At 38.8% G+C, this 24541-nt stretch overlaps 1 protein-coding gene across 2 annotated transcripts in view; it reads right to left on the minus strand.

The window, feature by feature from the left end:
- Positions 1-24541, minus strand: part of MCTP2 (multiple C2 and transmembrane domain containing 2) — a 121363-nt gene that overhangs the window by 48124 nt on the left and 48698 nt on the right. For both annotated transcript variants that reach the window (XM_086757271.1, XM_086757272.1), the window contains 7 exons: positions 18752-18938; positions 17813-17906; positions 13949-14051; positions 11859-11961; positions 2627-2728; positions 1836-1910; positions 903-1022 (listed from right to left, as the gene is read on the minus strand). In XM_086757271.1, the coding sequence (XP_086613397.1) occupies positions 903-1022; positions 1836-1910; positions 2627-2728; positions 11859-11961; positions 13949-14051; positions 17813-17906; positions 18752-18938 (784 nt within the window). The remainder of the gene's footprint in view (positions 1-902; positions 1023-1835; positions 1911-2626; positions 2729-11858; positions 11962-13948; positions 14052-17812; positions 17907-18751; positions 18939-24541) is intronic.

Genomic DNA, 24541 nt, shown 5'->3' on the forward strand with positions numbered 1-24541 from the left:
ACTTAATAAACACTCAACTCAAAAACTTTCTCTCTGCATGCTGGACCACCACAAAACAATTTTGCAACCTTTAATGGCATGCCAAACATTTCAAGCATGAAGAAAATGTCACAGCGCAGAATAAAAAGCAGGCAAAACCTTTTTGTGCTTGAGTAGATTATGAGAAAACTGCAAATGGGGTGTTTACTACCGAAAGGAAAAAGGAGAGAGCTGAAAAGTGGGACAGGCAGGTGGAGAACTTGGCTTTTTGTTTGCAGAGTGCAGCAAAAGTCACTGACTAGCCTTTTCTTTTTTTTTTTTTTTAAAAAAAAAAAAAAAGCAATGTATTACTACAGTCAAGAGAATAGATTTGCAACAGGCAATGTCAGCAGAGCTGCTTACATGCCACAGGGACACGGGCATAGCAGGCATTGATAACTTGTAGTGAAGTGCCACCTCACTGCAATGCAAGTGCCCAGCAGCTCATGGCACCACCCAAGTCAAAGGCATCTCCCTGCATCACCCTCTTGGCCACCACCTCCCTCCTGTCCTACCACTCAGTTGCCATGTTTGGTTTTGTTTTGTTTTTTTTTTTAATAATAATAATAAAAAAAATCCAGACTCCACAGACACAGTCACAGCCTTTACAGGGTGGCATCACCCACCATGTGCATGGGCATCCTCAGTGCAGGCTGGTGAACATCTCTGAACCAAGCCAAGAAAGGCTGTTCCTGAAGGTCTAATTTCTATACTTATCAGGCCTAATGTGGCCCAAAGCTGCCGTGAAACCTGCAGCCATGTAGCTACAAAATACCAATAACAGCAAATGATAAAGGTCTTTACGCCAGCGGAGAGGAAGGCACGGTAACACTCCGGATCTTATATCACGTAGCCTCATGCAACAAAAGAAGAAATCCACTTACCACAAATGCTATCACACTCTTTACCGTGGACTCCCAGAGAAAGCAGCTCCGAAGGAATTGTATTGTATTCCATATTGCCATGGTGATTTTTTTCACACGATCAACATTTCTTGATAAGATCTGATAAATATTGAGTGGGAGGAGGGGAGGAGAAGAGGAGTTTAATCAAACACTAATATCCTACTATTGCTTCAGAAACAGGGACAATTTAAGCTACAAATGCATGCCAGGGCACATATTATAAATAAAGCCTCTATTTGAGAGGCATATTCCAGCTCCTGTCTGCTTTCTGATTACACATAAACCTCTCAGATTTTCCTCATCCCTTAGGAAAAAAAAAAAAAAAAGAAAAATTTAAAAGGCACATCTTGATGCCAAAACTAAATAAAACAGCTACACAAACCTATCTTCATTTCCCTCCAATTCTCAAAATACAGCAATGTCTCAGGAAAAAGGCCAGAGAGAATGTAATCAAAACACTGAACCTCTTGTTTACATGTTTTGTATTAGTCCGTAGAAATAAATAGGGAATTTTAGCTTTATTACAGGGCACTTTTATTTAAAAAAAAAAAAGGATAGTGGCCATGGTTCTCTAAATCCTATGGACTTTTCAAGTAACTAATTTAGACCTGGCTTCTTCCTTCCCAAAGCAGAGAATAAGGCTCTCGTTGAGCTTTAGATGCTGCAAACTATGCAACATCTGCAGCTATAATTTCCCCACTCTGAAGCACGAAGCAGAACTACTGAGGCAAACTAGATCAGAAAGCAATTTCGTGTTAACAGAAACAAACCTTTTAATAGATACAGAAACACAGAAAATTTACACGTGTTTGGCATTTTACGCATAAATAGGTTTTGTTCTTGCAACCGTACTACAGCAATTCAAATCTTCCCAAAATAGATGCGAGAGCTTAGCCCAGACACAATTTTCACCTTTTTAGAGAATTTGCGGTTCTCCTCAGTAAAGCGCTTTTCTCGAGGCTTGAATGTTCTAATACTTGCTTTTACCTTAAAAAAAAAAAAAAATTAACATATAGAGGTTTAAGTTCATTACTTCAGCTTTATATCACCAGTGTTGATAGGAATTTCAGGATCTTTCGCTCTTTTCAGCATCTATGTGACTTAGGAGGAGCTGCTAGGAAAACTGTGGATGAGTTAAATTGGGCAAGGCTGGACTCACTTCAGCAAGAGCAGAGCTGCAGTGTAGCCCGCGACGGCCTTAATAAATAGGATTTAACTTGGTAAAAGGCTGTAGGGCATAAACAATTGAGACTGACTCAGCCACTTAAAAACTAAGTGCACCATGTACATGCCTCATTAATTTTCCTGTCAACACCCTGGGAAGAGAACATTGTGGGTCAGCTTTTTGGGGAGAATGTAGGTGTTAAAAGTAATGTAAAATAATCTAAACATTAAGCCTTTTTTTTGGCTGTTGCAAATGAAGCCGTGACATACAGTAAATTGTCGCCTCCTTCCTAAAGCGCCTGTGGCCACTTGTCTGGTCCAAAAATGCCCCTGCATTGTCCCCTCCACCCGGATCAGCCATCACAGAGCCCTGATGTCCCGAAACTTCTTCACCCATGGCATCACCACCAGATGCAACCGGTTCGGGACTTTTCCTGCTTGGCCCTTGGTTTTTACAAGATCACCCCTCACCCCCATCCCTTGCACATTCACACATTTCTTATGTCAGTAAGAAGCAAAGAGAAAATATTTCAACTTACAGGATTAAATAGGACATCCAGCTCCAAGTAAATTACTCCTTTTGAAGCACGTTCCAAGTCTTTATTCTTCAGCACGTAACAACTTTGTTTACCATTTCTAATCTATAGTTTGGGCAGGGGGGTGAGGGGAAGACAAAGCATCAATGTTTTCCAGGCTGTAATTCACAATACAATTTAAAGACACTACAAACAAATAAATAAATTGTAAGCACAAAAAAGCCCCTCCTCCCCAAACCCTGATAATATCCTCGAAGTCTCAAATACAAAATGACCGTTAAGATTGGAGACCTATAAAATTGCAGATTAAATCTCTTCTGGTCCAACTTTAATTTACAGACCTTGTACTTTATAGTAGAGCAGCGCACGCAATAACCAGTCTGAAAATTCTGCCCTGGAAGCCAGCCTCTGTTATTAGAGGTTTAAAATGGGATTTTTCTTCCAAAGTTCAGGAAAAGAGCCACAAACAACAACTTACCCACCTATTGCACACTCCAATGCACAAACGCACTTCTTAACGCTTATTTTATTGCAAGGTTGTCAAATTATTACCCAGGAAAGAAACACAATCCAAAGAAATTCATCAGCTTAAGTGGAGCGAATGCTAATGTAACAAATGTTCAAAATTAACTAATTAGTGTAAAAGACTTCTCTCCCCACTCCACCCCCAAATTTCAATACCATTTCTATGCTTTAATCTGCTGGTTGGCCTCATCACATTAAACATCCATTTAAAAAAAAAAAAAAACCAACACCAAAAAACACCACACAAACAACAAACCAACAACTAAAAAACCCTCCCTCAACATTTTGTAAACTATTTGGCTCAAATCAAAAGCATTCTCTCTTCAAAAAGTGATGGCAGAAGTGTGTTTATTATACACAGTAGGATATGTATTGATTAAACATTTGGCTTTTTAGGAAGCAGACCAGTTAATTCTAAACAGCAGTAACATAAAAAACTGCAGCTTTCCAAAAAGCTACATTCAGGGACTGTAATGATCAGAGATTAAAGATAACGGAGGAAATTTGGGGGCATGAAATTGCAACCATATTTAAAACGGCTATTGCTGTGCTGGCATTTAGAAGAGGCACTCATATAAACCATGGTAAAAATGAGTAAGGAAAAAAAAAAAGTCACAATAGGAACCAAGTGATTCCACAAAACAAGGGAAAGGTGACTTTCCCTTCCGATGTTGCTCCACCCTTTCTGTACCAAATCTCTTGTCAATGGGTAGATGGATTTTTTGGCTAGCAGCTGAAAGGGAAGAGAGGTCTCATAAGGACCAACTCCACATCCACAGTGGTGTCCAACCAGGAATTCCAGCTTTTAACTATGCTCTCATCCAAAGTTTTTCTTAACAGGATGCTGAATTATGCAGGCATATGTGAAATTTATTTAATACCAATAAATAATAATAGGCAGTGGACTAAACTGATCACAAAGCACCTCTGCTTTCACTGCAAGGGAGTACATGTGGAGGTGGCGGCAAAGGATGCTGCAGCTCCCAAGAAAGGGGCACAAAAAAACCTACTTTACAGAGCAGAAGGCTCAGATAACCTGCAGCCCCAAACCAGAAGAGCTGCTGAAGTGACTAGTCCTTTTTCTAGGGCCAAGTGGACTGGCATTAGAACGTCCTCAGGTCAACTACCACATACAGTATTGTCAGCCCATCATAAAGGATTCTGCTATTTCAACAGTTTGTTTCTCCCTTCCTCAAGCAAGGTTAAAAAAAATAAATAAAGGCTGCTGACTGAAAACAAAATATAATTTGTTTGGAAATTAAAGATTTTGTTCAATTTCCCAAATTAACTGAAAAATGGGATTTACTGATGGTAGAGATACAGAGCCAGTAGGACTTGGTTTGAGGCTGTTATCCCTTTGGTCCAAGCAGGTGCCACCAGTAGCAGGTTTAGACTGAGCTTTGATTCATGGACTCTCCTGCAACAGGATAGAAGGTACGTTGTTCCCAGTGTCTCTGCCGAGATGTAGATGTCCAATACATATCACAATATCATAATTCTGGATTCTCCATAGTTATTAATTTGGGGGCTGAATTTCCATGTATTTTGGTTACACACACGTCTCATAACATTTCATCCTATTACCCGAGGAGAAAACTAGTGGAAAGTTCTCTTTATATTCCCTGGGATATACTATTTTATTACATCTTTTAAGAGCGCAACCAACAAGGAAAAAAACATCACATGCTGCTAAACTGATAGAAAAAGTAAAAAAAAAATAATGCTGTCACTACTGAGAAGGACTGAATCTGATATCATGGTATCCTGCACTCAAAAAATGCTTCCAGCACTGGGGAAAAGACTCTTTGTTTTAAGAGCTGGAGCTGAATCAAACATTTCGGGTGTGTCTACAGGTGTGTTCACACATTAAATTTCAAATCAGCAACAAATAACTTCCAACTGTGTCTGTACTTGGAAACAGGGGCCGTTCATTGCTTTTTTTTAAATGGTGTCATTTTTGTTGCTGCTATTCTAAAATTGAACAGGACAGAAAGCAATGCAGTGCAAATATAGTTTTACAGTCAGCTTCATTTTCATCTTTAATTTTAAGTGTTGATTTTTCTGGTAAAAGACGTGCAATTATAACTCAGCCTAAGACTAAACATTCATACAGCTATCCTACTTTTGACCTTCTTCAGAGGAAAAAAAAAAGCACAAGAGACGAACAACTGGCTACGAAATGGTATGTCTCCATTACATTTTCATTTGAATAAAAAGAAAAAAAAAAACTCCAAAAAATGTTAAACAAAATTCTCTCTTACAGTTTTGGCAACGTGCTAGGCCAGCACGGTTCAACAAAAGGTGCAGGGTAATTGTAACACCCATGACTGCATGGAGATTAGATCGGTGGCATGTCTCAACTGTGCCCAGAAGAAAACATGCAAAATAGCTTTTAATACCCCACATTTTCATTGCACGCTGTTCTTGGGCCAGAGTTCAGATTCTGTTCAACATTTCCCTCAATCTCGAGAGGCAGCCAGTCATATTAATTTCATTCTGGATCTATTTCTTTCTCTTCTCTAGGTTCTTTTCCCCAGTCTCTGCAGTTCGCAAAGACTGCTTAAATGCTCCCTCCAGATATGGAAAAGGTGAGCAGCCAGGTCCTAGGTTGAACCTAAATGTCAGAAAGATCAGGTTTCTTCTATCACCCAAATCCCTTTAGCTACATACCTGATGATCTCACATGGATTCCACTCAAAGAATATTCCTGATAGTTCTGTCTAACATAGGTTATCTTTCCTATGAATGTTTACATCTACTGATGGGAAAAGAGAAGGAAAGGAATATTCAAATTAAATGTGAAAACATCTGCAGGTAAGGTCCTTAAAGAGACAAAATCAGTATTATTCCTTTATTTATGATGTTTTATATCCTCACTGAATACTAATGCTTGCGTTCTCTGAAAGCTTCTTAATAGCATACAACATACTGGGGTTCAATCACCAACCAAGAGTGCCCATAATCACATGATTAACGCGAGGACAGTAGTGCCTGCCCCACTGACATGCTTCACTTTGCAAGGTCACCATCAGAAAAAAAGTCAGGATTTTCATCCCATGAGAATTTGTGATATTTGAGGCATTCCCCTGTTCTGAATCAGTTCAGAAAGACAAAATACCAGTATCAATATTTTCACAGACTAATTCACATATTCTAGATCACAGTCTCTTCTCCATACAGGACCATGCAAAGGAAATTATCAGTTGGAAGAACAGCTAAAATTCTTTGTGCATCAAGTATTTCGACCTACAGAGGCACTTCAGAGGCAATTTCTGACAGTGCTTTAGCTGAAGGAAACGTTCAAGTACACGAGACCACCATACCGTCAAGGCCCAAAGTGCACCAGGTTCCTTTCTAATGAATGGATATATTTGCTAAACTCTTCCCACAGATGTCCCCAGTAAAACAAATGTGACTAAACACAGTATTGATGTAGCCAGCCAATGCTAAATCTATTAAGCAACAACCTTCTGACCGCTTGGGAATTTTAATGAAATAGCAAAAGCAGAGATTGATATGACACAAACCAGGGAGAAGACAGGACCCTTACGCAGCAAAGGGTGTTTTTTCATTGCTCTTGTCTCAAAGAAATATGGTTTAGTGGCTTTTTTTTTACATTGATTTTAAGAAAACTTCACTCTGTATCCAGCTTTGATGCAGATTCAATGTCATATATTGATGACCTGACAGAAGAACGCTGGGTTAAACCTCTGTACATCAACACCCGTGACGTGTGGAAAGGGTAATGGCTACTTTCCAAGGGTAATTCATCTAAAGCATTTGGGACCTCAGATATTCCTGCTTGAGCTCATTGCTGATGCACAATGTCATACCATTTGCCCTGAGTAACATAAAGCTGTCTTGTAATAGACACACACCTACTCCTATCAAAGGACATATTTCCACAGGAAAGGAAAGCAAGCCACATATTTGATCCACTTGGACATGAAGAGTTTTTTGTGTCTCCTCAGTCCTGCAATACACCTTGATTCGATTTTGTATGAAATGCCCATTCATTCATCCCAAAAACCTCTGCTCCAAACATTTTACTTTTAACAACCTTCTGTGGGATCCAAAGTAGCATAGAGATTTGGGTTCTTGGCAGAGGATTAATATCCAAAGACAAAATAGATATGGAGCTGATGGTCTGAAAGGAAGCATGAAGCCACACAAGGGCTTCTAGGCAGTCAGGAAGAGCTGAAAACCCTGGGAGCACAAAGATCCTAGGTGGTACTCAAGAAGAGTGTTCCTATTGATATCACCTCAGTGAGCAGTGCATAGTTGGGGCAGAATTTAATTTCAAAATGCAGGTGTTGCTTTTTCTAGAAGAGATGCGGGCTTTTTCCCCATTCCAAAATTTGTTTCATGACAGGGGCAAAAGTCAGAATAGACTATTGGCTTCACTGTTGTCTCTCGCACATAAATGCAGCATTTTCACTTTTCTCAAACTCTAAAGTTTTCTTCTGGAAAAGGCTGTGCACTTATGGTCAAGTGCTAAGTTATTGCAATTGTCAGGTGTCTGCTCTCTGAATCCAGGCCATCTTTTAGATAATTAAGCTTGCAAAAGGCATACTACTTGTTTTCAGTCTATCGTTGGCTACTGACCTTGCTTGACACTTGAAAATATTTCATAGACCTCTTCCTGTCTGCTGAAAAAAAGGGTGCGACTGAAGACTACTCTGAGCTGGTAATTCAGCAGATAAAAAACATTCCATTCTGCAATACAACTCTTCACTCAAAGGTCTTTCTACGCGAGGATATTTGATATACTCTGCTTTCAAATTCATTGAAGCACACTGTATGCTCCCATGTCTCTAATAACTTGCAGCCCCCTAGGAGATAGGAGTCTCTTGAAGCAAAACAAAAAAGACAGACCCTCACAAAGAGAAACATGGTTGCTTTTACTAAGATCTAGGGCACAAAAGGAACACAGAGATGGAAAGGACTTCTTTGATAATTAGTTCAAGTCCTCCAAAATCTATGAAACTTCTAAATCTATCAAACTGCTTTCGTGATGCAATGAAGTTTTTGCCCTACTTCTCCATTCCCCAGGATTTTCTTCGGTTTCCAGCACAAAAGCCTTCTCTGCTCAGTGGTGTAAATGGTCTTCCCTTTCATTCCCCAGTCTCTGAGAAAGCACCATCACTCTCAGCCCAAAGGTTAGGCAAACCAGACTCTATAGACCACCTTTGGCAAGAGTGATCCATTTTGCTAAATATCATGGTAGCACTAATATGCGCCTTTTGCCTTTTAAATTCTAGTTCTGTGAATGTGGCTGACCAGAGCTATATTTGAGATGAGGTCTCTTATATATGCTTTAGAGGAGGACAGGAGTTTGACGTAAAGAAGGGCAGAAGAAAAAAAAAATAAAATAGGTTGATTAACATGGAAAAGATAAAGGTAAAACACAAGGAAATAACTTCTCTCTCTCTGTCCCCCAAATTCACTGTACTACCACCAAATAAATGTCTCTACGGTGCATTACTAATAGAGCTGTATGAGAAACAAAGCAAAATGTATATTCATCCAATCTTACTTCATCACGTTGATCAGAAGAATATGAAAGTTTGCAGCTTTATTCATCATCTGGCACCGTAAAACTCTTCTCATGCTGCCCAATTGTTAATGTTTCTTATCTAGTGCCTGCAATAAGCCTAGATCAGAGTCAAGGATGAAGGGAAAGCATAACTAATTTCACTATCTCTGAATTTTTGTGCACGAAGGTTACTTGTGTGTTAATGTGATGATGAAGGTGTACACACGTTTGCAAAATGCCAGTGTAAGACTCCTGAACACATTTAAACCAAAACTCGTTGTCAAATTTATTAAACATTCCGTATCCCTCCAACACATACTTTATTCTAGGCAATTTTTCATTAAGAAAAGAATCTAGTCATCTATGAATAATTCCTGAAGTAAACTTACTTTGTGTGCTGACAGCTCACAAGTCAAACTTGTACATTTTTAACAGGGAAAAAAATAGCAAATCCACTTTTATTTTCAAAAGGGGAATTTAATGCAAGGCAAATATTAGGCCTCATTACCTAGAGAAATTAAACCTCTATGATTTGTGAGTCTTCCTTGAGTCTTTAACTATTGTTCTCTTTCAGCATACTTATCTAAATGGTTCAAAGGATACATTCAAATTTGTAGTCAAAATGACAACATACAGCGACATTTCCATTTCAAGAAAAAAAGCGCAGAAAATTGCAGTTCTCTGTCTGCGCAGACTAAGTTAATAGGTGCAAAATGTTTTTTAATCAGAAGCAGAGACGAATATATTTACACTAGATTTGACTGAAATAGGAGGCAGAGAAGTTTGGACGAGAAGGAAGAAGATCAGTTGGCAAGGGAAAGCATAAACAATTTTTATTTGATTTTTTTTTTTTTGTCTCAAACCTTGGACAAGAAACCTACGCTGAATAGTTTGGACATTACCACACACAGGCACTCCCCTCCTTTGCCTTGTTACATGCTTCCTAAGGGATACTTGACAAATGCCTATAAAATCAACAGAAAATCCAAATCTAACATCTTCTAACTGTGAGCCCACACAGCCTGCTGCCGATCATGCAGACCATTTGGCAAGCACTGGATCTGCAGGAGAGCAGCTGCTCCAGCCACTCTCTTCCAGTAACATCAGAGATACGAGGACTTGGGGAAAAATTAACAAAGTGATCAAAAATGGAATAAAAGATGTTAAGAGGTTTTTTCCTCCCTGTAAACATCAAATCATCCTCCATGCCCAACTGACTCTAATATTGTTCTAAAACTGAAAATATTGACAACTGAAGCCGCTAAAATAGATAAACAATCTAAAATATCCACAGCCTCAAAAAAAAAACTTGCAGACCGAGCCATGGAGAGAAGAGGATTGCAAAGCAGACAACAGTGCGTGGGGCACCAAAAGCCCAGTATTTACTCCTCAGCTTCTACAGCTTAGGTTCTTCTTATCCCCGGGTTGCAGGGGTTTCCCTGTTACAGACTCCAGTATAACTTGGAAAGAGCACATAGTGGATGAAAACAAACACACTTTCGTGATGAAATTCAAAAGCCACATGACTTTTAATTCACATACACAAGAAATACCCTTATTTATACAAAATAATAACAAAACTGGAGCACATTGGCCCATTTCTTTACCACTATAAAGCATTCCTTAAGTTGGGATCAGCCAGTTCAAGACTTTTCTGGGCAGTTCATTATTTATTTGGAAACATCAAATATTTGCAGTTCCCCTCTCTGACCTTGATTGGTCCCTTACCTAAACTATGCTGACTCTGTGGGGCTTGTGTGGCCCACTTTGATCAGATGGGACCTTTGCTTTCCTTCTAGAAACCTCCCATTTCTCCAGCCTCTGCTAGGACAGAGCCCAACTAACCCGTTATTGCAATACTTTCGTGCAGTGGCATACCTCTGAAACTCAAAGACAAACTCTTGCCTTAACCACGGGAGGTGTGTGCCAGCCTTTCTGCTGAGGTGAATATGCTTTACGCAGAGAGGTTTTGAAACAATACCACAATTTTGTACTCTATAATTTTAGTCAGGATTTACCATCTGCCTATTCAAGAGTGCTATCGCCCACAGCATCACACTATGCATTATTGAAAGCATCACACTACTGCATGTATCACTTGAACCACGTTATATATTGCAAGCATGAGTGTTTATACAGGGCTCAATGCAGTCCTCACTGCATAAATACCTGTCAGACCCTCTCCTCTGCACAGGGAACCTGCAACAAAACATCCATGCCACAAAACTCAAGGAAACCCCCATGCTTACAGTTAAATGTGTTTACATGACTTGACTGATACAAGCACGAGAGTCCCGTGAAGTTTCAAGCTTCACCTGATTTAATAAAAGTCACACTCAAGAAAGCTCTTCTCAGACTTTACTGCAAAAGTTACCAGAATCTTCTGTGATACTGCACATATGCATGGAGCTGTTTACATCCTCTTCATCTGGTTTACTCACTCTATTACCATCAGCCTTGTTCCATAATTAAATCAGTCTTACCAAACACAAAGCTGCTTTTCCCCCATTTCTCTATTAATGTCTTTTAATGACCCTTTTATATTCCCCTCTCTTTAGCTTGGCCTTTTTTTGGCCATCTCTGAGAAAGCTTCAACTCTCCTCAATCTCCAGAGCAACCACCTTCGCTTTGTTTCCAGTTTTGATTTTATACTCCTATGGTAGCGCTTTTTCACATATTTGTTTACAGAACAAAAGCCACAAGTCTTTAAAAGCACTACGGAGTAGAAAACACCCCTCTTAGGTAATTTTATTCAGCTGTGCCAATAACAACAGCTATCTCTAGTCAATCCTACTGTGATGTGCAATTACTTTCTTGGAGTAAAAAGAAGCAAGACAGAACAAAGACATGCTTAAAATGTTACCTTCAGAACATGATGTGGAAACATACAGAACAACTCAATTATGTTTTCAGACCTACATGGCGTGTAAGTACTGATGAAGTACAGATACTTCTGCAATTTTCTTTCCAGTCAACCAAATTTGCACTAAAATGGGTTGGCAATGCTCGTTACACTAAAGAGGACTATAAACACTGCCAACTAAGGCATATATAGATCACAAAACGTGTTTATCTCTAAATCTGTGTTGCTTTGTGCTATAGGGTAAAGAAACACAACTCGTTCCCAGAAAAACCATCAATGTTTAAATGATACATGCGGCAAAGGTCACTTACAGACAGCAAAGGGATGGCAACTTTTCCAAGAAAATCAGGGGGTTTATCTCCATCTTCATCAAACACTGTCACTTCCAGAACATCATGAATATCTTTAATAGGGCTGGAACAAAAAGTGCAGACACATAAAAAATAATATTCGATACACATGCACACAGCCTCCTCCACAAGGATCCAAGAATACTGTTTTACTAATTAAGTTTGTATTACCTCGGAGTATAAAACTAGCATTTAATTAAATTCCCCCAAAAAATGAATCAAATTATGGGTATTCCCCAAGCTTTCCCCTCATGTTTCAGTGCCATAACTAGGTAAACAAAATAACTGCCAGAGTGACACTTTTTGTGCATTCATATTGATGCTAATGGTGTAGAACTCAGAGAGACCTGGTGACTGGCAGAAGGCAAAAACTGAATTCAAGACCCATCTTCACGTCACTAAAGAAATAATCCAGGAAATCAAACTTATGTAACTTAGTTTGACTTGAACAATTGTTGAATCTTCAGAGCAGTCCTGCTCCTGGAACCTCTGCCTGCAACGCAGTGGAATTACTCCTCACAGAGCAGGGTCTGAACCTAAAAGCCACCTGGTTGCCTCTCCAGCTAGCAACAGTTCTGTGATGTGACCCAGTGGCACCCAAACCACCATGAAATGCACTGTTTTCAGACATGATGGCTTTAAAATACATTGAAACCTGCCACTTCTGCAACCATACTTCCACGTTCCTCTCCAAGCCATTATCATTTTCCATATGATATAGCTTCTGGTGGTATAAAATACTAAAACTCCACAGTGACACACGTGTTGCAGAAAATCTGAGTATGACGGGAAGGACTCTCTGGTGGTATTGAACACTCCAGCTGAAAAGGATTCATCCACTCAAAACAATCCACTCTGCACAAAAGAAACCTAAATCATCCATAGCTTTTAAGGTGCTTAACTGAAATTTTTATAAATGGCCAAAAATCTGAGAGATGTGAGAGCCTGACTGGCTCTGCAGATTTGATGCTTGGACTAGCCATGCCATAGCAATAAGAAATATAGTGATAGTCTGCAGCTGACATTTCTGCAACCCACAGGAAGTAGAATGAAATGATTTCTTTTAAAATGAAATCATTTTGGATTCTTATTAGATCTATTTTGTTGGCTGAACATCCAACAAGACTCATCTGCTGGCACAATCTCAGAATAAACACTGATGAGTGGAAGCTTCTTGGGAACAGACAATGTAAGAGAAAAGGACTCCAAGAGACATGCATTCAGCTGCAGCCATGAATTAAACAGAAATCTGGTAAGATACTTCTGTCAAAGAGATCAGATACTTTTTATCTAGCCCAGTATTTCTGAACGTTGCTTTTGCAAGAAATCTGTCATTCTCAAGCTGTTCTTCCAATGGACAGGTGCAGATGTCATAAACGCTCCATTGCCAGCCCTCGTGGTTGACTTCCTTGCCACAGACTACTACAGTCTTGGAGACATTTGTCTTACTCTTTGACAAAATCTTTGACAGCATAAAGCAAGATTAAAAAATTGTGCTGCCTAAAAGTGATACCTAAATTATCACTTTTGTTATTAAAAAAGTCACTAAAAAAAGAATCCTCTGGTTTTCACTAAAATATAAGCTTCTAATTTGGGGTAAGCTATGTTTATCTAGCTTAAATTCAGAAGCTATAGCAGGAACAACATGAGCTCTAATTTTCTGCTTACTTACAAATTAAATGAGGATTCTGCCATGGTTTAGTGAGACATTTTATTTTAAATTACAGAAAATGTAGGCGTGAGTATCTGGTCTCTACTTTCTGTTACATTATCTCTTGGATCCAGCTATGACTCCATTATGTCTAGTCATGATTCTTCCTATAAATACCACAGTAATTTTTCTTTTAATTACTTTATTAATAAACTCAACACAAGCACTAGTAAAAGGCAAAAGGCTTTGAGTTACATTTGATATTTCTTCCAACATCCTGACTGTGAAAAAATGACATATCTTAGACTTGACCTTTATATTTTCCCAAAGTCGATAGCTTTTATAGTGAAGCTGCTAACTGTTTGGTGTTCTGGTATGTTTTCAAAAGCAATCCACTTACAATGTGAAAACTTTGTTCCACTCTGGATTGAGGTTCTTGTAAACAGTGTGTGTTTGAAGACTGTCGTTTCCTAGCTCTAATACACAGAAAGGATCACTTTTACCTAGGGAAAGATTAGACAGAAAAATAAAAAAGGAAAAAATGAAGCAGACCAGTTACTGTACTTAGCGTGCATACTATTTCTTTGCAGTAGGGCTGAGGAAGTGATTTGTCAAATAAAAATAAGATCTATTAAGATGACTGCAAATTGCCTCATTCTGCTGGAATGGCTTGCTAAATAAACAATATCTCTGATGCAGCCTCAGTTCTAGAAACTCTAACACTTACCTTATAACTCATTCAGGTGGCTTCACTCTAATATCTGAAATCTGAGACTTCAAGTGAATAATCTCTAAGTCTTTATACCAACAAAAATCTGCTCACGTTGACAATCAGTCAGATGACATTATAAAAGCAGTACCGTCATTCCCACCCTGGTAAGCCTCAGTGCTGCCATTACAAGCTCTCTTTTATCCTCTGCTTAGAGTCTATGGTCTTCTTCAGTTGATTACAGTACCCACACCATGAGAAAGAAGCACAGCACAGTGTTAGTATCAGCAGCATTTCTTCAATCAGTTCAATGTGAGCAAGTCCTTGAAGCTATGAAGACCCTCTGCAGTGCCACAGTTTAAACAAAAGCCAACATCAACTGGAGAATCCATGCATGAGCCAGGTATTGTGCTTAAAGCAAACAAAAAGCCCCAAAACAAAAAAAAAAAACCAAACAAAAAACAATCTCTTCTCAAAAGAAGGATGCCAAAATGGAACCTATTCCAATGAAGATGTGTTTGTTAATCTATTTTTTTGATAATTCCCATTACATGAATTTGCAGCTTTCACAATTTATTGCAGCTCAGTAGTTTCCATCATGAACAGAGTACTCTTTACTAGCACGTCTGGCTCAATATCTGTTTCAATCTCATCTTCAGTGCTCATGTATAACTCAGCCACGGACACTGCAGTCTAACTTTTATGTAGGCAACTAAATATGTCAGCAATTCAGGGATTTCCATAGTAGACAAACAAGATATTCAAGCAAAAGCTGTATTCTTCTCAATCCTTTTTTTTTTGTTGTTATTTTTAATGCAGAGTTCTTAAGGTTCTTACTCTGAGAAATTTATGAACTAAACAGAAATCTTTTCAGTATGTAAACAGTGGGTATTAACTAGTCAATATTGGTAAAGTTTAAAGACCATGTGTATTACTGGAATCTATTTGTCTTCTCCTTTTCTGCTTACATGCCCATTCACTGATAAGTGTGGAAAATGCATGTAGCCTTTCAGAGAAGCTGCTTGAAATGCAGTTGGTATATGCCAAAAACAATCCCACTGTATAATTTGGTATTCTGAATCCTATTTTTTGGTCAGTGAGCAAATGTAGTGTTTGAGAAGAACTCTCATGCGTACACAGAAAACATCCAACAAAGCAGAAAAAGTCATTTTCACGTCAACAAAACTATTATCTAGGAATATAAAAGTATGGAAGGCTCAAGCCAGGCTAGCTGTGGCTGAAGAGCTTCTACATTTTTGATGTAGCGGTGTGGAAACTATCCTAAAATTTACGTCAAATGGGAAAATATGGATTTTCAAAACACTGTTCAAAACCAAAGCAGATACATTGCTGTCTTCTGATAGCTATTATTATAGTAGGCAATTAAAATCTATAATGTCAACATGTAGTCAACTGACAACAGAAATCCCAATTGCACCAAAATCCAATATTTCCTGTAGGAATAAGGTATAAGATGGCATTACACTTGTTATCAGATGATTGATCCGCAGAAGTTCACCCACCCAAGACTCATGACTGCTATGGGACAGGACAGGGAGGGAACGCTACCTGCTCATACTACTCCCCTATTAACCCTTGGAAATCTTTGCACCTCTTATTGTCTCCGTGATTATCCCTTTATCAGATTTTTAGCTAGACTTTGAATTTACTTTTATCAATAACAATAAATCTGCGCAGTCTCCCTGGCAATGCAGGAAATATGGCACTGCTCTAGGAGGGCTCTATTATGGAAGCCCATAATTGCTGCACTAATCATTTATGAATGGCTCAGAACAGATAATTAATCTTTATGTCTCTCATTTCATGATCAGAAATTATGCTATTTTTACCTAAAATGGCTGCATCCTTTTGCAATTTGGTGGGTCTATTACAGCATAATACTAGGATATTTTCAGCACTGCCATTGAAAAACAATTTGTCATTTGCTTCATGAATCAGGCTCAAAGCCTGGGTTATTTTGAATATAATGACAGACTGAGTAACCTTTTACTTAAGCAGAATTTCATTCTGTGCTATGCACAAGGAATGTGTGTCACATACTCTGTATGAAAAGTCTTTGAATTGCAGAATCAAGAACCTGCGTGTCTCTTCCAACGTTCATTATCCACCCACACGCTCCTGTTTAAGTACTGAGGGAAAGGGGGCCAAATCCATCACTGATGCAACTGCATCAGCATCACTGAAGTTCTCCAAAGAGGAGGTTACCTTGTTGGCTCAGCTCTTTCCCCTGGACACTGTCTATATTAAAACCTCACATATTCCTAGATAGCCCTAGCCTTGCCATTTGCCAAAGGTTCAGCTTTGCTGTAGTACAGCTCTTATTAAATCTGTTCATGAGGTGCAGTTACACTCTTAATTCCATGTAGATGTATACATTATGTCAATTTAGAAATGCATATCTGTACAAGCTACCTTTCATTATTGGCAGGGATTTTTTTTGTTCTCAAATTAAGTTCTTCAGGTTTTTTTTAAGTCCTGCTGTCTGCAGTAACCTTTTTTTTTTCCCCCACTGCAGGGTTAAGCAGTGAATTAAAACTGAAATAGCATTGTGATTAATGTTAGGCTTTCTTCTTTGGTCCTTATTTTAGGAGCAACACTCTCACAGCTTGCAGTGTCTGCATGAATACTAGGGAATGGGGCAAGAGTGTTTTCTCTCTAGTATCTTTCCTGCCTTTATCAATAAGTGATTTTTTTAAAAATGACTGTATCAGCAAACATACAATACACAATGCTGTGTCTGTGAATTACAAGCTGCTGCAAGATACAGAGAGGAATTAAAAGGTCTCCAGAATTCTAGAGATGATGATAGTAAAAATAATAATATCCAGGTAGTTGCTACACATAAGTATCAATTCCCTAGCCCTTCCGTGGAGAAACAATACAAAGTTGTATTTTTAAAAGGTGTTAGCGTCCATTGCTGTCAGGACCAAGCACAATTTGAGGTACAGTTCAGTGTAAGAAATCCTTTTCTTTGAGTATGAGCACCAAAATGATCATCCCAAATTGAAGCCTCAAACAAGCTTTAAGAGAAACCATCGCACTCACTTTCCCATCACTGGCAAGCTTTCTTTTTTGGGTGATAGCCTGTAGCACCACCCAAACCCACATGCTCAGCACCATGTCAGATGCGCCCAAAATCCATCAGTCTCATTCACGAACTCACAAGACACCTGATAAAAGATGGAGAGGTTGCTTTGCAGGCACCATCACTTTATATCAACTCTTCTTTTACATATTCCTGCTGGAAAATACAACAGTACCCCATGCTAAGTGCTAAGTTATTGGTCATGCTGCTCAGATCTAAAGGGGAAATCAGATCTTCATCCACTGGACCTTCCCACATACATTTGGGATTAAAATCTATTTGATATCTCAGTTCCCTGAGGCAAGTTTTGCCACTGGAGAAATGATGAGAAGACTTACTCTTCCTTTGTCAACTGACAGCACTGCAAAAAGTCTAACTAGGACTCATAATGTACTGTGGTACTCACAATATATTATAGCATCATATGCTGGAAAACAGAAACAAAATACCTGCAAAATCTGCTGCCAACAGGTCCACCGCCTTTAAAACTTTGACTTGCAAGAAGCCAACATCCTTTATGTCTCGAAATGAATTCTTTATACACTGCAAGAAGGAAAGCATAAAGATATATTTTGCTTGTAATTCAGTAAGAAACAGAACACACTGAACTACTAAATGACTTACATTTTTATATCCATCACTATTTCTGCGGTTTTTCAGTTCAGCAGCTGATATACCCATAAATACATCTCCACTATCCCTGTCTCACTGCGCGATGACCCTGAGGTTCACAAGCTACCTGCTCCTAAGGAAATTCTCCATTCACATAAGTTACACATTATCTTTATGGCAGCGACTAAAAGGAGTGTCTTTATGCAAGAATCATTGCCAATTAAAACCGAAGACGGGACAATAGGTAGACCTAGAAGAGCAGCACACTCAATCGGGAGTGCGGAATCTGTCCTCAAAAGTAACTTTGACTTGCGTTGTTCAAATTCCTCGTGTCTCTGTCCCGCATCCCATTTTAGGGAGAAACACTTATTCCTTCTTTCCCAGCTTTTGAGGGCTGAGGCATGGAAGTCATCATATGGCTTTATCTCCCAACAGTTGAAAGTCCAGAACACATCCTCCCCAAAGGAGGAAAGCAAGTTAAGTATACTGTGATCTCTCTGTGATATTTGGTGTGTCTCATTCCTCATGATAATCTCTTAATACAATTCAAGTTTGCAAAGAGAAGTGTTAGTTTAAAACTCAAATACAAGCTGCCAAATTGCTTGGGTCTATCTGCCCTGCCAATCTCCTTTTCATTCTAAATATAATAACTATTCCATGTAATAATTTTCTCTGGTAGGAGACTTGCTATTATGACTGGACAATTTTTTTTTTTCCCCTCCTCCCTGCAATTTTGACTACTTTCATTATTAAAGAAGAAAAAAATGCAAACTCACATAGCGCTGTACAATCTGTTGCCGTTCACTGGGGTCTGCCAAAGGACAGACGCACAGATCAGAGATAGACACTCCCGTACACGGGGCAACGGCAATCAGCATCAGCAGGGACCCCGGGTGTTTTTCCAGAGACAGCTCTAAGCAATTGGTCTGCTTTGTCGGTAGGGCAGTGATGTCAACTTGGCACCTAGAATTACATTGCTAAGGGTTAATACGAAAAAGGAGTTGGGGAAAAAAAAAAAAAATATTTATAATGATTTCAGTAGCAAGCAGGCACCAAAACTTATCGCTTGATCAGGATGGAAAGAATGCAAGAAAAAACATCTCAAAATTAAACACAGGAAACCAATTAGTCACTTTCTATTGCATTTACTGTCAATTTTTGCTTTCTGGTTCACCTACTGGTGAGCAGAGGTAAAGGGTCTGGGTTGCAAGTACAGCAGGAAAGCTTAACTCCGGCCTGCCTCACTTCCCCTCTAAAATCCCCATGTGCTCCGTGAGGGATTTGAAACACAATTTTATTTCACCTGGGGGAAAAGAAAAGGGGCAAACACAAATTTAAAGCATTAGCCTAAAATAGATGAGTTTCTTTAAAGTCACATACTCCATTTTATGCTACATTATACTGTATGCCCCAATCTCTTTTACAAGCCTTACTAGAGCTGCATTTTCAGTGTACGGTTATATTTCCCAACGGGACGGACTGTCTTAAAAGCTCACCCCATCCCCTGTGCATAATATGTATCATTAAGCTGATACTTCCCTAAAAAAATAAAAATAAGGAGGAAAAAAGAGGAATATTCCTGAAGAGACAATAATAGAAGATGAGTATGGGCAGGGAGACATCACTAGACTCAGTTATACATGAAGGGAGCGTTGAAATGCCACAAAAAGCCTAATCGCTCGGCTAAATGCCTTCTATTTAGAAGTCCCGTAAATGGAGTGGAACTTTTTTGAACCTCCACAGGGCTTGGCTTTTAAGAACTGAACAAAAGCTACAGATGAAAAAGGAGGGGAAAAAAAAAAATTAAGGAAGGAGAAGCTTTGTTGCCACAGCACAAGGGGAGTCACATTTCTCAAAGGGACAGCGAGCGGATGATGGAGAGGGAGAGCTTTCGCTCCGCTTAATGCCTGCCGACAAGTTTTTATTTAAACTAAACTTGTTAAGGTGTTGTCTTAATAGGCTAAAATTCCACAAGGTTCCCCCAGGTGGGTTTCTTCTGGGTAAATGGTGCATGTAGTGTTCCTGATTGATCCCATTCCAGTAGTAGAGCTGAAGCGGTTTATACCCATCTGCTATGAATTGCATGCTTTCCGCTTCTTAACAGCCTATTTTCTGCAAATGCTAAAGGGGGTGAAAAAAAAAAATCCCAAAACATTTCAGCATGAAAGCCCAACAAACTATGTTATGAAGTAAAAGTCATTGCTCTGATGAGTTTGTAAGTCATCCAGTAGCTCTTCGTATTAAAACACAGCTCTGTTTAAGCTGCTTCTGACCAGAATAAATGGGAATGACTTTGCCTTAAGTGTGCTCTTTGTTATTCACCGCACTGAACATACAACAGGTTGTAAGTTTACTCTTATTAACTGCTTCCAAGTGCTTTGCAAGAGAAAGAAAATAAATCAGGAAGAGTACCAACACTGTTTGACGCGTAGGCTGCCTCTCAACAGAATTTCAAGTGTGAGAGGTTGCATTTAAAGCTCATTGCTACATCTAGACTCTTCAGAAAGATGTGACAAGAGAAGATAGAGTAGAAAGCAAAACAAACTAACAACAACAACAAAGGCAAGCATTTGAGGAAAAAAAGACCTTATCAGTTCCACACTGGAGGTCAGCATCACCTTGGCTGCATTAACACAGTTGCTTCCCAGACTGCAGCGGTTTTACTGATACTTTGAGGTATCAGTGCAAAAGGGGGAATGTTTCATTATCTTGAGGGGGTTTTTTTGTTGTGGGTTGTTTGGTTTGGGTTTTTTTTGTTGTTGTTTTGGGTTTGTTTTTTTTTTCAGATGAAGAAACTCGAGCAAGGAGAGGCAAAATCTCAGGGTCACCCAGCTGGTCTGTGGTTCAGCTGGCAACACAGACCACATCCCCCACATCAGCATGTCATCCGCCACCCACTCACAGTCCATAACTGGAAAAAGCCACATTTGCTTTTTTATGTTAAGAACTTTCTATAAGGTAAGAGAGAAAGACAACTTGTTGAGACAACAGCACATCTCTCCCCAACAGATAACCTCAGAAATCTCTCATATCTCAAAGGCAAAGTTAAATATAATTCTAGCTTGTTTTGGCAAATTGGAATTGTTTATCTTCTTGAAAGAATTTGATTAGCCAAAGGTCAAGGAAAAGACCAAGTAAAAGGGTGTAGGGGCAGGAGGGATGCACGTGTGGAGGGGAAAACAGCAGGAGGTGGAGTATGGGCATTTCTTCCTCAAATCATGTCTGATTTCTGTGCAAACTAACTTCCTTAAAACATCTGTGTTCACTCAAGGTGATGGTATGCCTCTGTATTTTCTTTTGAGGAACTGCGAAGAAAAATTCACGTTTGCACTTGCAAATGGCAAAAGCCTTAAGAAAAAAAAAAAAAAAGACAATCTGCTTCATTTAGGTTATACAATATAATTGATCAGACTGCAAAGCATGCAGCTTGGTAAAACAATTAGATGTTCAATTTACTATATAAATTCAGTAGTTTTCACACAAACACTTATACACTACTAAAATGAGTCTAATGATTTCCAAACTACTTCCCCCATCCTCCTGAAACAAACTCTTCCTTTTTTTCTCATCTTTCTATCTGCAAGACCTTATTACAGATAATTATTTCACAGGAAAGTGGTAAGAGACTATGGTGACAGGCACAGTATAAAACTAATGGAGGCAATCCACTTTTCACTCAAAAGCTGCCTGATCTGAACGCAAAGGGCAAAACTCTCAGATTGCTTGTATTTTAGGTGATGCAAATGATCTCCTCAGTTAAAATCTCAACATAGTAATCCTATCTCAGAACAGGATAGCTCTGCTTGTTGTCATCTTTTGCTACATTACATATTAAATTCGGGTATAATGTTTCACACGCATGGCTATATACTGGATCTATAGGGGATACAGTTCTGTAAGTCAAGAGTGCATTGTGCACACAAAAGTATCACCTTTTTTTAACCACAATTAATTAAATGCTTTCCTTCCTCCTCCTGATCAATATTAAGGTCTACACCTCTATATTGACCTCTAGGCCTGTAGAGGATTACACCACAGCTTTAGTTTTCATTTAAGACTGTTCTTTTGACTTACAGCCCTCATCTTTAGCTGCTGAACTGTTTTTTTTTCACCCTTTTTTATTCATTTTGCAGTTAAATATTACTTGAGAACAGTACACACTAAATTTGGGGTTAAATTATTTGTTTAGATTTATCAAGGAATCAAATGTTCAAATTTTACTAAAAGGTACTGGGCTTAGCCTCTTACCAGGGTTGTAGCTTTGGAGTTGTATTTTTTTACTTAATCCACAGTTCATCGAATTACGACTACTAAGTATCCTTAAATATATACAAATATAGATGAGAACATTTACACACAACATTGCCTTTTTCCCCCCTTCAGAATTCTTGCAAGTCCTTCACGAAAGAGGTCAGAATCATTATCATGGTATATACAGTAAGATGCATCTAAGATTAATATTTGAAATAGAATTTCTAATGCCACAGGTGTCAGGGAGACAATTAATAAGGTCTTATTCTGACTTACCCTACAGAAAAACGTTGGTTGTCTGATTCTCCCTACAGCTTGGTGAAATTTAAATGAAATGTTTGGACGCAGCCACAGTACATTTTTCTGCCCCATCCGAACAGCACTGCCTTTAAAATAAGGCTTGTTCCTTGCTGCAAAGACACTGTTTCCTGGAGGCATTCATCATAAAGATATTGGATGCACTCCAGTCTCATAGCTCATGGTCTTAAGTCTAGGTAAATATGTGAAGAAAAAGCCTCCAACATTTGGCAGCATCCCTTTTTCAAAACATTCTTTAATGCAGAAACACTCTCTAACAACTTGGCATAAACAATTTAACTCTGCCTGGACAAATTCTGCACACATTAACACCTTTGTTTATTAATATCTATTAACATCATCTCCTGTTTATAGCATGCCTCTTATCCCAAAGGACACAAAAAGCACTCAATAAATGTTACTAATAGTTCTGTGCAGACTAAATAGAGGGATTATTTCATCCAGCACCAAAACCTAGCCACTCCTCAGTGTCCGACCCTGGCAGCTCAACCACTCAAGGCTGCAGTATTTTAAGTGAGGAAGAGAAACTGGATCCAGCTGAAAATCTAAGGACACAGGTAGGTTGAAAGTAATAATTCAGCTTGCGATGTGCGCTGACAGTGAGGGTTCATTTCATGATAGAAGGGCGACATGAAATTGCACCGAATGTTCTTCACTAATTCAGAAGCAAATGCCCCTGGTGTTCGTGTTTAATACTGGAGGTCCAATGCATTGCTTATTCTTCATATTCCATGGTCTCCACAGATGCTTCAGGTCCTATTTCAAGAACAATATTTTACCTTGAAACAAAATTAGGCCTGGGAGAAAAGCCATGTTCCAGGGGCTTAAAGCATCCATCCTGCATGAAATCCTGGGTCTAAAGGAATTAACAGAAGTTTTTATTCCACAAAAGTTCAGCAATCTGGATTATCAGATATGACTCCACCTTGTGCATTTTCTCAACTTCATGTAAATATTTAAAAAATATAATTTTTAAGGGTCTAACCAACACATTTCAACCTACATGGCCCCAAGGGAGCATAATGGATCCTAAGTCTACCCACAAATTGACCACAGAATTATTAAGATACAGCAAATTTTGCCTTTTCCTTAAAACTTTGCAAATTATTTGAGGGCAGTTGGGTTGTACAGCTGTATGTAATGACCAAATATAACCCACAAACATTTTATTAAAGAATCTTTCTCAGTGATGTGAAATCCAGAAATCTCAAAACTCACATTGGAAGTCATGGAGACAATAAATATGGCACCTCATAACGCTGTTTGGTCTACAAAATCCTTTTCCAGATTACACTGCACTTGAACCCTTCATAAAATATTACTTATTGGGTGTCGGAAGTTTCTATACTGTACAAAGCTCGTTATTACGCATTCGGTGTTTACCTATTCTTGCAATTGCTCTTTAAAATCCAGTATAATTTTTTCCTGTTCTGATGCTACAGAGAATTTGCTGTGCTTAAGGCAACCGACAGTAATATTTTCTCTCCGCATAGACAGCAAAAATAACTTGAAGGTAAATCTAACACACGCAGGCTTTCCCAGTGCTGAAATCTTTAATAATAGAATAAGCATTTTGCTGATCTTTTTTTTTTTCACACTGAATATCACCTGCCAGAAATCAGTAGGGAAAAAAAAAAAAAAAAAAAAAAAAAAAAAAGAGCAGAAAAACCTAAGCAAGAATTGCTCCAGCATCAGGGAAACTGAACAGAGGCAAGCCACAAAGACCGCTGCATTTCCTAACTCTAAACAGAATATCAGAAGTAATAAAAGTAACTGTGAGAATGGAAGGAACAGATTCATCTTCGGCCACTTCTCCATGTGATGAGCACAGCATTCAGCCAGAAAGCATTTCCTGCTCTGCAAAACCACAAACATTTGTACAGCCAAAGGGCATTGTTCTTTTCAGAGAACAGTTTCAAACTATTTGAATGCTTAAAGTAAGAGCATGTTCTTATGAGTTACTGTTATTTAGTCAGCAAGCTGTGAAACCCTCACCA

Source organism: Chlamydotis macqueenii, chromosome 12, assembly GCF_036417535.1.
Source record: "Chlamydotis macqueenii isolate bChlMac1 chromosome 12, bChlMac1.mat, whole genome shotgun sequence".
NCBI lineage: Eukaryota > Metazoa > Chordata > Aves > Otidiformes > Otididae > Chlamydotis > Chlamydotis macqueenii.